The 12,398-nt window shown below is 40.0% G+C and overlaps 1 protein-coding gene across 1 annotated transcript in view; it reads right to left on the reverse strand.

Annotated features, from left to right (window-relative positions):
• LOC105049382 (splicing factor U2af small subunit B) overlaps positions 1-1,308 on the reverse strand; it is a 1,936-nt gene extending 628 nt beyond the window's left edge. The window contains exons 1-2 of the mRNA XM_010929006.3: positions 1,151-1,308; positions 1-467 (exon numbers count right to left, since the gene is read on the reverse strand). The exon at positions 1-467 is cut by the window's left edge and continues 628 nt beyond it. Of these exons, the coding sequence (XP_010927308.1) occupies positions 1-425 (425 nt within the window). The 5' untranslated portion in view covers positions 426-467; positions 1,151-1,308. The remainder of the gene's footprint in view (positions 468-1,150) is intronic.
• Positions 1,309-12,398: the final 11,090 nt, after the last annotated feature.

A 12,398-nucleotide genomic window follows, 5' to 3' on the forward strand; every position in this document is an offset into this window, starting at 1 on the left:
TCCACAATTATTGGGCGGCCTGAGTAGAACCGGCCTTGAAGGGCCTTAACAGCTGCAGCAGCTTGGTCTTCTTCCCTGAACTGGACGTAGACATTCCCAATCATGTGATCAGCAAGGTTATCACAGACATTTAGGCTCTCAATCTCACCAAACTTGCTGAGCTCCTCAAAAATATCCTCATAAAAGTCCTCAAAGTGTTCCTGGATCTTTCGGGGGTCTATTTGCTGGCCCTGGGCATCGACCCCTGGGGTGATCATGTCGGGGCGGTGATACATGTTGGACAGGAGAAGGGTTGGGGATATTGTGGGGCGGTTGTGGAGACGAGAGCACCTGTCGCCATGGCGGCATGCCCCAATCTTGAAGTAGAACGGGCAGTTGACCCTATCCTTCTCAGTACCAAATATCGAAGCCAAGTGTTCCGCCATCAATCCCACACAACAGATATAACGCTAAAGTCTCCAGAAACCCTAGACAACAGCAAAAACAATGTTATAATCAACCATTTCATAAAAAAATGCAATCTTATTTTTACATGGTTTTGGGAAGAACATGTTCTTCTTTGGTTTGGGGAAGAAGAACAAAATAAAGAGAAATAAAAGCAGATCGGAGTTATGCTCAAGAAATTGAAACTGTGGTTTACGAAATCCAGCTCTAAACAGTATCCAATGAAATTGCATTCCATAGAATCACATAGCACCTTTTGATTCCGAACATAGCTAACCGACAGAAAACACTTCGTTAAAAAAAAAAAAAGAAAAAGAAAAAAACTAAATAACCCCGCAGCAATAGAAATCACGCCGTTCGATTGATTAGAGTGTGATATTTTTTTTGTATCAATAAAGATTGAACTGAAAACCCTATCATCCAAATCATCGAATAAAATTGGAGGAGGAGAAAACTAGAAATGAACAGTCTAATCGCCACGATCTTCTCAAAAAAGCGAATCCCCAAAGCGCCTGGAAAAACGAATCAAGAAAAAGAATGAAAAAGAACACCAAAAATAAGGATTTCTCCCGATGTTAGAAGACCTCAATCAAACAAATCTACGATCACAAAACCCTAGCAAGCAATCCGTAGCTCTTAACTCGCATCAAAACGAACAATTTCGAAGCGAAGACAAAGGATGATCAGAGGGTTTGGAAGAGCTGACCTTGTCGAGCGTCGAAGGAGAAGCTGGATCAACGAATCGAATCGGATGGTATCGCCGCCGTTCCGGAAATGGGGCGAGAGAGAGAGAGCAAGCGCAAGCGAGCGAGGTCGAGATCGAGATCGAGATCGAGAGAAAGTAGGTTTATGGGAGTCCGCATGCCGATCAAGGACCGTCCGTTGGCGCCGATTGATGGATGCGCCACCGTTCGTTATTTTTTCACGTGATTTATTTTCCGATATGGTAGAGCCACGCCACATTGGAGATTGATCATGATACCATGAAGATATATATTTATGCATATTTTATTAGATTTTATATGCTGATTTTATGAGCACCGTTTTATTGGAGAATATGCATTAAAACAACATTACAACACCTTTTGCTAGCCAAACGCTACTTGCAAAATGTTGTATAAGTTTGAAATAGTTTATTCCCAATCAAACTACTTTATAACATGTACCTATTGATATAGTAAAATGGTTTACTGATATAAGATAATGACATGATATGATTATTTAATATTAATAAAAGATATAAAATATTAACATATAAAAAATTACATATATATTTTATTTATATTTTATTTGTTAAAGGATGTAGTATACTTTAATAAAATTTTATAGTATGATATAATAGATAATATCATTGTTTAATACTGATATTGTAATTAAATATTAAGATTATTATGTACAACACATCATAACATGTCAAGAGTAATTTTGATAATTTAAAAAATAATTTTGATAGCCAAATAGAATTTAGTATTATTGCAATCACACAAATGAGGTATTATTCACTTTGTCCTGTGGGCCTCATTATTTTATCCATCTATATTGTAATCCAAAAGATGTCTCATGTGAAGAAAGGTAGTCCTTTAACATATAAATTAAAGTTCTTCTTGATTTACAATCAATATGAGACTAATGGTGCTGTTCTTCCTTATTATTGTCATCTATTAGTATTGCAGTTAAGGGCTTATGGTTTGACACGTGAGATATTATCCGCTTCGATCTATAGGTCTTATGATTTTATTTTTTTGAATTCTAATTCAAAAGGCACCTCATATGGAAAAAGATAGTTCATTCCTATATAAGCTAAAGTCTCTTTTGACTCACAAATAATATAGAATTAATGGTGCAATCTTTTTTTATTATTCTCATAGTATCCCAGTTAAGGGAGATCTATGTATGAGGAGGATGGGCATCACGATTGCAAGCTCGAGACCTGCATAGGTCAGAACGGATAATACTTCACGTGAATCAAAAAAAAAAAGGAAAGTTATGATAATAATAAGGAAGAAAGACACTATTAGTCCTATATTGATTGTGAATCAATAAAAACTTTGCACTTATCTGAGAAGGAACTATCTTTCTCCATATGAGGTATCTTTTGGATTATAATCCGAAAGAACCATGCAGGTTTCGAGCTAAGGAGACTGGTTTACATGGGAAGCGATCATCCTTCTTTGTATAAGGTATTTTTTCAATTAAAATTTAAAAAAATAAAATTATGAGATCTATAAATTAGAGCAGATAAAGCACATAATATTTTATGTGCTGAATGATAAGCCCTTGGTCATAAATAAATGTGTATCAACTCTGTATTCTTTGCTCTAAATCAATGAAGTAGGGGAAAGGATTCTTTCCACCAACTGCATTAAAAACAAAAAAAAAAGGTTGAAGCAAGCCATGTTTTCTGCACCAGCTTCGGCCATGCTGGACATTACAAAGTCTTTTACTGTTTAACTATGATGCCTTGGAACAGGGATAGTTGGAGTTCCAATGCAAGAGGACGGCCTTTAGCATTTTTCAGTAATGCCTGGCAGTATTTTAGAGGAATTTCTCAATGTGATGTATGCCAAATAAATAAAAATGAAATAATGGTTTCACTGGAACGTATATTCTTGAAAAAAAAAAATCAAATCTTCTAGATAATTATAAAATTATTTATATAATTTTAAAATATTATTTTTCAAAAAATAAAATTTAAAAAAATTAAAGATTGAAAAGAACTTATCTTGATGGAGGCATATGAAAATGTTGCTCTAAGAATCTGATTCATCTTTTATGTACAGATCTTCAACGATCTCGTTTTCAAAATACAACAATCTAGTTCAGTTCTATCCTCTTCTAATAAGCACAATCGAGAAGACTTTGATCCAAATACTGCTGCAAAAGTAGCATAGGTGTTTCTTGATAATGTATTTGAGCTTCAAGAAATGCCAGAATCAATTTCTTCCAACAAAAAAAAAGGAATGCCAGAATCGATTAAGTGATGGTGACCTCGCATTCACAAGTTTACTTTGAAAAAAAAAAAATTTCTTTTCATTTATAGCAGACTCGATTGCAGATGAGATTTTTTTTTGCCATGCACAATCAGATTAGGGATGGAACTAGGCTGGGCCCTATCCCTACTCGAGCCCGGCTCGAAAATAATTTTCGGGCTGGGCTTATAACCGATGAATATATAAAAATCATGGCCCAAGCCCGGCTTAAGTACTAGCCCGAGCCCAGCCCAAAGACCTTTGGGCCAACCCGAGTCCATGCCCGCCCATTCGCTCCCCTCCTTCGCTTCGTCCTCCACTGCCACGGTCGAGACTGCCTTCAAGACTCTCTCCGATGCCTCCTTCTCTGCCAACTCCTCCACCTCCTCCCAATCTATGATGACCCCACCACCGTTGCCCCCCGATCACAGACTGCCGTCAACGCCCGATCATAGGCCGCCATCTTCCGAAGCTCTAAATCCTTCTCCACTATCCCCTCCAGCTCTCGGTGGCGGCGGGGGCAACTTGGTGGGGGTTTTGTTCTCTCCAGGCCGATCGAGTGACGGGCACTCTTGGGCCCGCTCGATGCCTTGCCTTTCTCCGACTGCTCATAAAGAAAAAAAATCAGGTATCTTAAGGAGGCTCCAGAGGCCATCTCTTTTCCGGCAAAGCCTCTTGGAGAAAAACACCGCCCTAGGTGCCCTTATCCGGCCCACCGTACCTTTCTTGATCTCCCTCCAGAGCTTCACTATCCGACGGAGCAAGCCGATAATGTGCCTCCTCCGGAAGAAATGAAGAACAGCAAAGCAGAAAAATGCAATCGGACTGCAGTTGGAAAAATCTTTTTTTTTCCTTTTCATTCGTAGCAAACTCGATTGCAGATGAGATTTCTTCTTACCATGCATAATCAGATTAGGGGTGGAACTAGGCCGGGCCCTATCCCTACTCGAGTCTGGCTCGAAAATAATTTTCGGACTTCAGGCTAGGCTTATAACCGATGAATATATAAAAATCATAGCCCGAGCCCGACCTGAGTCCTAGCCCGAGCCCCGCCCGAAGACCTTTGGGCTAGCTGAGTCCACGCCTGCCCATTCCCTCCCCTCCTTCGCTTTGTCCTGCGCTGCCACAGTTGAGACTACCTTCAAGACCTTCTCCGGTGTCTCCTTCTCTGCCAACTCCACCCTCTCCCAGTCTATGATGATCCCGCCACCGCTGTCGCCAGATCACAGGCTGCCGTCGACATCCGATCACAGGCCACCATCTTCCGAAGCTCTGGATCCTTCTCCACCATCCCCTCCAGCTCTCGGTGGTGGTGAGGGCAGCTTGGTGGGGTTTTGTCCTCTCCAGACCGATCGAGCGATGGGCGCTCTTGGGCCTGCTTGATGCCTTGCCTTTCTCCGGCTGCTCGTAAAGAAAAAACAATCAGGTATCTCGAGGAGGCTCCAAAGGCCATCCCTCTTCCAGCGAAGCCTCATGGAGAAAAATTGCCACCCTGGGTGCCCTTCTCTAGCCCACCATGCCTTTCTTGATCTCCCTCCAGAGCTTCACTACCCAATAGAGCAAGCCCAACAATGTGCCTCCTCCAGAGAAACAAAGAACGGCAAACCAGAAGAATGCAATCGGACTGCGGTTGAGCTCAGACTCGGACCTCTATGCCCTTCTTATCCCCCTCCAGAGCTTCAGTACCCGACAGAGCAAGCCTGACAATGTGCTTCCTCCGGAGGAAACGAAGAACAACAAAGTAGAAGAATGCAATCGGACTGCAGTTGGGCTCGGACTCGGGCCACTATGCCTTTCTTGATCCTCCTCCAGAGCTTCACTACCCAATGGAGCAAGCCCGACAACGTGCCTCCTCCGAAGGAAACGAAGAACGGCAGAGCAAAAGAATGCAATCGGGTTGCAGTTGGGCTCGGGCTCGGGCCGGACCTGAGCCGGGCCAATGATAAGCCTGAGCCCAGCCTAAAAATAAAATGGGTTATATTTCTGAGCCCAAATCCAATCTGATTTTATTTTGGTCTAGCCCAAAGTCTGACCTATAGGCGGGCCGGCTCGAAGCCCATCAAGCTGGCCCGAGCCCATTTTCAGCCATCAGGGGTCGGTAGGTGCCTTGAAAACTATCTTCTTTCTGTGACTGGTGATCAGCCAGAAGGGCTTGGGTGAAATGGCTCCTGTTAGGTGGAAGTTCAAGACAAATTTTCTGAAAATAAAACGGTCTAACATTCCAAGTGGTGCTACACTAGATGGATGCTTCATGTAAGCTTAATCAATTGGTTGTCTGAGAAACTCTGCAAAAAGAGTAGAAGTGTTTAATGTAGTGTCCTCTAAAATTAGACTCCAAAACTCTTTTAGCATGAATGTGACCTTGCTCTCGAGAGCCATACTGATGGTTATTCAACCGTTAAAAGTCTGCTAAAAACTATAACCACGGATTAGCGACCAATCATTACTGATTCACATCGATAGATACCTACCAACGATCTTAATGAAATAAAATATGACGGAAAGGTTGGCAGATAAGACATATCCAGACCTCAAACCAAAGCTGTACGCATGCTTGAACCTCACTCTGAACCAATCCAATGTGGCATGACAAGGATTCAAACATATTATGAATGATTTTTTTTTTCTTCCACTCGACAAATTCTGAGATTCCGACTTATATTAAAATATTTCAATTCTTTGACATCCAATTTGCGAGTGAACTCTGTAAAGTTTTGGCCTCTTTCTGGATCTTGAGATGCTTCACTCTCAAAGATTCAAACATGGGAATAGCCAAAAAAAAATAAGAGAAGGGATCCTCCAAAAGATAGAGTAAGGAACTCCTGCAGATATGGGGTCCCATCATTTGAAATACCTAGCAAGTACATATGTTCCTATAGCAGTCTCTAGTTGTTTTTTTTGCACTAGATGCTAGTGTCGCTATTTAATAATCAAAATGCGCCTCCATTCCTTCCCCTCAAACAAAAACAAAAAGAATCTTTCCAATTTTATTAAATGCATCCTACATGTAGTTAGTGCACTTCTCGCAGCTGATTGTTCGCATGTTTTTTTCACTTAGGGAAGAAATGATTGTTGCCTTCTAGATCTTTCAAAAGTATGCAATTTTTAAGGTCATTCAATTAATTCCTAACCAAAATAATTGGTGATTTCATAATTTTTTTCTGCAGTTCCAACATTCAAGGATGCCTGAGTTGTTTTCTTTTGTTTCTCAATTCGCTAAAGGTTTGATGATGCTGTATATCTTTGATACAGTGTTCAACTTGAAGTACATTCCACTTTGCACATCTGTCATATGCTTTTTTATTAACAGGAGAGTGGAAAAGGATTTTCTGGTAGTTTAAAATTTCTTCACAAAAGATGTATTTTCTTCATCAGTAGATTCTCTCTCTTATCCTGCAGGCTTTCTTAATTCATCATGAGAAATTTCTCTTTGCTGCCATCTTTCAATGTCCTTTTTCTCCAGTCTTTCCGTTCATATCTCTGTACATATCTTTTACTATTTCTTCACTTTTTCCTTCCTCCTTTTTCCTTCATTCTTGTAGTGACTTCATTTTTTTGTCCTCTTAGACTTGAATTGTGAATGTGCATCATATGCAGTGGTTCTGTCCAGTATGGCTGTGTATATCAGTGAATAACTTACTGGGGTTGTTGATTCTTTTTTTTTTTTCCTTTTCTTTTCCTTTTTTCTTCTTTTTTTTGATATGTCAACAAAGCACTTGTTAGGGGACATACCTGATTTTTTCAATCTTACAGTTTGTTTTGTTTCTGATAATGTGGAAATTTGTGGATGAGAAACTTGTCAGATATGACAATGGTGCTGAAGCCTTGTATGATTTGTGCGTATAGAATTTTAGAATGGGATTGTGCATGTGGTCGATCTCAAAAAGTAAGAATAAATGGTTTCTGTTTAGATCTAATATGATTTGAAAATAGAAATCTTGTAAATATATGAAGTTTTATGGTACAATTAGCTTTTGGGTTGTAGTGCTACTGAAAAATTATTCTTTTCTGCATTCTTTGCCTAAACTTTTCTGCTTGCCCTCTGGGAATTTGTTAAAAAGTCAATATATTTGTTGCATTGGCATCCTATGTTTACATCACTTGTACATTGAAAGATAAGATAATTGAATCACAATCTATATTTTCAGTTTTTAATGACGCTTTTCTTTCATACAAGTCTTTTGGAGAAAACATTTCCAATGTTTAAAAAATTTATTCGGAGGCCCAAAGTAACCTGCCATTTTTTATCTATAAATGTCTGGTAGAGAAGTAAGAAGGCTGTGGAGATGCTAGAGAGCTGAAACTAGAAAAATACGAAGCTTCGCACTTGTGAGAGATTAGTCTTGAAGGATATGCTGAATGTCAAAAGGATTAAAGGGGAAGCACCTTGTGATCTATCCATGCATGGGTAACATTTATAAGCCACACATGTTATTTTGGACTTGCCTCAGTTTAGAGGCTTTGTCATGGCCCGGCCCGGCCCATGTAACAAACCCAGCCCACAAAGTCCAAATGAAAAAAAAAAAATAGGAAAAATCGGGAAGAAGACTCCCGATAAGAGTCTTCTTCTCCGATGAAACCGTGGTGATCGGGAGTCCTAGGACCACCAGGAGTCCTAGGGCTCTCTATAAAAAGGCTCTCCCCTTTCTTAGAAGCCCTCCATCGATTTTTTTCCCCTCTCTTCCTCCCTGATTTCTCCGATTGGAGCCGCGGATACTTATTTCGTGCTCGTCGCGATTGCTCACCGGCGGGGTCACCGAAGGCCGAAGTAAGCTTTTCTCCTCTTCCTCTCTTCTTTCTCCTTCTTCCCGTGCCTATGTGCACGACTGCCGGCGACGGGTGTCGCCGATTTTTGTCAGAGAAGGGACCCCTGTTTGGTCTCTTCTTCCCTTTGGTTTTCCGGCGCCGACGATCACTACCGACCGCCGGTCTTGCCTCTCCGAACTCGAGAGTATTGCCCCCCTCTGCCGCCGGCCTTCGCCGTGTCGGTCGTGGCCTGAACGGCCGATCAAGGGAGGGGACCTACCGGTCCCCTGTTTTGGCCAGGAAGGAGCCCGAGAGAAAAGAAAAGAAAAGAAAAAAAAAAAAAGAAAAAGGAGAAGGAAAAAGAAAAAGAAAAGAAAAAGAAGAAAGAAAGAAAAGAAAAAAAAAAAGAAAAGAAGAAAGAAAAATAAAATAAATTAATTAATAAATAATGATATAAATAATAAAATATGAGAAAGAAATTTCTTTCTCTTCCCTCTCTCCCTTCAGCCTGAACTAGTATTTTCTCTCTTTAGAATTGGACTTTCTCTCTCTACTTTCTATCTCTAAGTTATTTCTCTCTCCTAAGATTTCTAGAATTTTGAGAAGAATGATGATGAATTTAAATGATCCTCATGATGGATTTTTGATCTGTGATCGTCGGATGGTACACCGACACCCACTTTGATCATATTAGGTATTTTTAAGATTTTATTTTTTATGATTTTATTGAATTATCCACATGATAATCTTAGCATGATTTAATCTGATCGATCGAATTTGTTGAATCATATCGTCTGAGGAGTCCAAGATGAATTTTCTCTCTCTAAAACTATTTCTCTCTCTATCGATTTTTCTCTCTTGATTGATTTATCAATGAGAGTTTCTTTTAATATTTCTGATTCTAATGAAGAACCCTGATCCATGATTGTCAGATAGCGTACTGGCACCCACCTTAATCAGACCATGAATCTTTAGATTTGATCATCCATGATTTCGATCTAGCCATGACTTAATTTGATCATATTGATTTCATCAATCGAGATATTGGACCAATCGTAATGTTAGATTGTGTCACCTGATCAATTCGAATTGTACCTCATAAATTCTCTCTCCTCTGATTTTCTCTCTCCACTTGATTTTATGAAATCGATGAAGAAACCTCGGTCCTATCACTTCGAATCCGATTTGATCTGATAGTCAAACTTTGGATCGTTTAGGTCCTAATTAGATTTTGATTAGATGAAATTAGATGATCGGATCCAATCTAAACCGTTGAAATATGGTATTCGTATTCTTTCTAATTATTAAAATTGATTCTGTATAGAATTGTGGATGTTTGATCATGGGATATCGCAATATGATCTACGAACAGAATTTTTGGAAGAAAAATTTATAGAATTATGTGGGTTTATTGGAATGCGTTCGAGGTAAGTAATGTTTCACTTTTTCTAGATTTATCGGCAAATTATAATGTATTTTTCTGACATGATTTGTGAAACGATGCATGAATTAGATGAATGGTATTTTGTTATAAAAATATCTTATTTGAAATGTTATGATGAAGCATGATTGAATATATTGATTCCATGATGCATTATATTGATTGATTTCGATACTACATGATTATATGTTTTATTATCGAAATTAGAATATGAAATATGATTTATGAAGAATTATGATATAAGAAACATTATAAATTGATAACCTGACCATGTAAAGGACCCTGCCAATGGGGGCATATACGTTGGCAATTGATTATCCTGAGGGTTTACGTCGCCAGAGAGACCAGCGACAAACCGTCAGAGAGACCAGCGGTTCCAAAGACTTTGCTGCCAGATGATTCGCAGCTCACCGCAAGAAGATACACGGTGTTATGATCTTGTCACGGGAAAATGTGGTCATAGCTCATGGTTGACGAAAAGAATTTAAGAACGAAAGAAATTGAAACCTGGAAAGAAACTTGAATTTTCGAAAAAGAAATGAATTTGGCATGAATTTTATTGCATAATTGAAATTGATTTCGAATTAATGAACTCTATATGCCCATTTTCTATAAATAATTATTTACTTAAATGCCTGATGAAATCTGTTAAGAAGTGATCATTGCTTACTGGGCTGTCTAGCTCATTACCTCCTATTTTACTGTTTTTACAGATGTTGAGGAATTAAGATGATACAAGATATGAATGGAAGAGTGATCAGAAGCAGAATTCTATACTTTTATTTTCGGTTGAAAGTCTTATTGAATTTGATGTAAGGACTATGAATCATTGTTGAATTTATTGAGATATTAAAGAAAAAATTTAGATCATTATATTTTGGATTTAAATTATTGACTAATTATTCCGCTGTTGTTTTAGAATAGCATGATAAGATGCTTGCATGCTTATGGAAAGAGTTTTCTTTGAATATACGGTGGTTGCCATGACCCTCGATTCACAATCTCGGGTCGGGGGCGTGACAGGCTTCCCACAAGACAGTCACTATGACTATGTTGCGCCTCCATATTCCAACTCTGGTCGGCTCTTTTTCTTATCATGAGCTATGGAATCCTAGGACTGCAATACAGGACTCTCAAACTGAAAACAACCATTGTCTTAAAAAGAGAAAGGGAATGGTGCTTTGCTTTTTTGCAGTGATGGCGCTTGTTTTAAGCTTGAAACCGAGGAATCTGATCTTGTTTCTTGTGATGGCTTATTTGCATTTTGATCAAAAGGCACGCCCAAACCAACTTTGCAGTCACTAAAGTGTTCCCACTGGTGAAACAAGAAAGTTAACCTGCTCTAAATATTAGCTCTCAGGGAAGGGTAGAAACTCAGGTGAGTAGCTCAAATGCAAATAGAAGAAAGCAGCACTGTAACTGCCATTAAGTTTATCCCCTCATAATACAAATTGCACATCAAAAGTTAAAAAGAAAAGTAATTACAATAGTATTGCAGAGGCCATGATTTCTTTTCTATCCATATGTAAAAAGTAGGCTTTTTCCACTTCATCATGCAATGTTCCTTTCTGTACAGAGTCATCAAAATAGTCCCACTTGATTACATTTATTAGACTGGTACAATCAATAGCTTACTGGATAAAGTCTGCAGCAAGACACATGAAGTTGCTGGTTTAGGCTCATGGAAGCAGAGGTGGTTGGTGAAAAGTTGTGCTAGTACCGTCACCCCATCCAGCCTTTTTGGATGCCCACTTGTTTGCTGGTTAGAGGTAACAATAAAAGATTAAAACCCAATTTCAGGGATGAAAACTTCATTCAGCCCTCCACCATGAGTACAGCAAGTGGGTGTAAAAGGTAGAAGATTGGTAGGTGAGAAAGTTTCTATGACACAGAAGAGTCACAGTGGGCTATTGGTGATAATATGGCTGGGGCAAGCAGTGGCTAAAAAAGGATCCTACCCAACATGTGGGGAAGAAGTGCAATGCAAGACATCCTCTGTCTCTCTGTCAGCCTATTCTTTCTGTCTCTCTGCTGCCTAACTGTCACCATTATTACCATCACTACCATGGAACAGGTATAAAATGTTTCATATTGGAAGTTTCTACTAGCAGCTCTCATCAAAAGAAGACCTCGATAGGAAGTTTGGTGATTGAAATGGGGGTCTCCTCGGGAAGGACCCCTTGGGATGGTTTCCTGTTTGTTGCTTCAGCTACATTCTTTGCTATGGCACTCTGCTTAGCCACCGATCCGCTGCAGTCTCAGGAACTTGCACCATCACTGAATAGCAGCAATGGCAGCAGCACTGGCATTGAACTTGAAGCACAACTGCATCATGCAGTATCTGATGACAAGATTCCTGAGCATCTCAGAATTCAGAAGCGACCGGGTGGCGGTGGAGGTGGTGGTGGTGGAGGAGGAAGAGGAGGAGGTGGTGGTGGTGGTGGAGGAGGAGGAGGAGGTGGTGGTGGAGGTGGTTGGGGCTATGGCTGGGGATGGGGTAGCAGGGGTGGAGGTGGCGGTGGACGCAGCGGAGGAGATGTTAGTGGTGGGTGTTGGTGGAGATGTGAAGAAGGTGAGGAAGGAGAGAGACATCATAGACATGGAGGAAGAGGAGGAAGTGGATATAAATATAATAGGCCAAGTTACAGCTCGAGTTTATACCGGGTAGGGGAGTACGCAAGGTGTTTTGGTAGGGGCGGTGCGGCGGCATGGAGCTGCTCTGCCCCATGCACTGCAATGGTCCATGTTCCTATGACTGCCAGAGCGATTGCAGAGCTCACTGCAGATTCTAAGGAACA

This window comes from Elaeis guineensis, chromosome 8 (assembly GCF_000442705.2).
Source record: "Elaeis guineensis isolate ETL-2024a chromosome 8, EG11, whole genome shotgun sequence".
NCBI lineage: Eukaryota > Viridiplantae > Streptophyta > Magnoliopsida > Arecales > Arecaceae > Elaeis > Elaeis guineensis.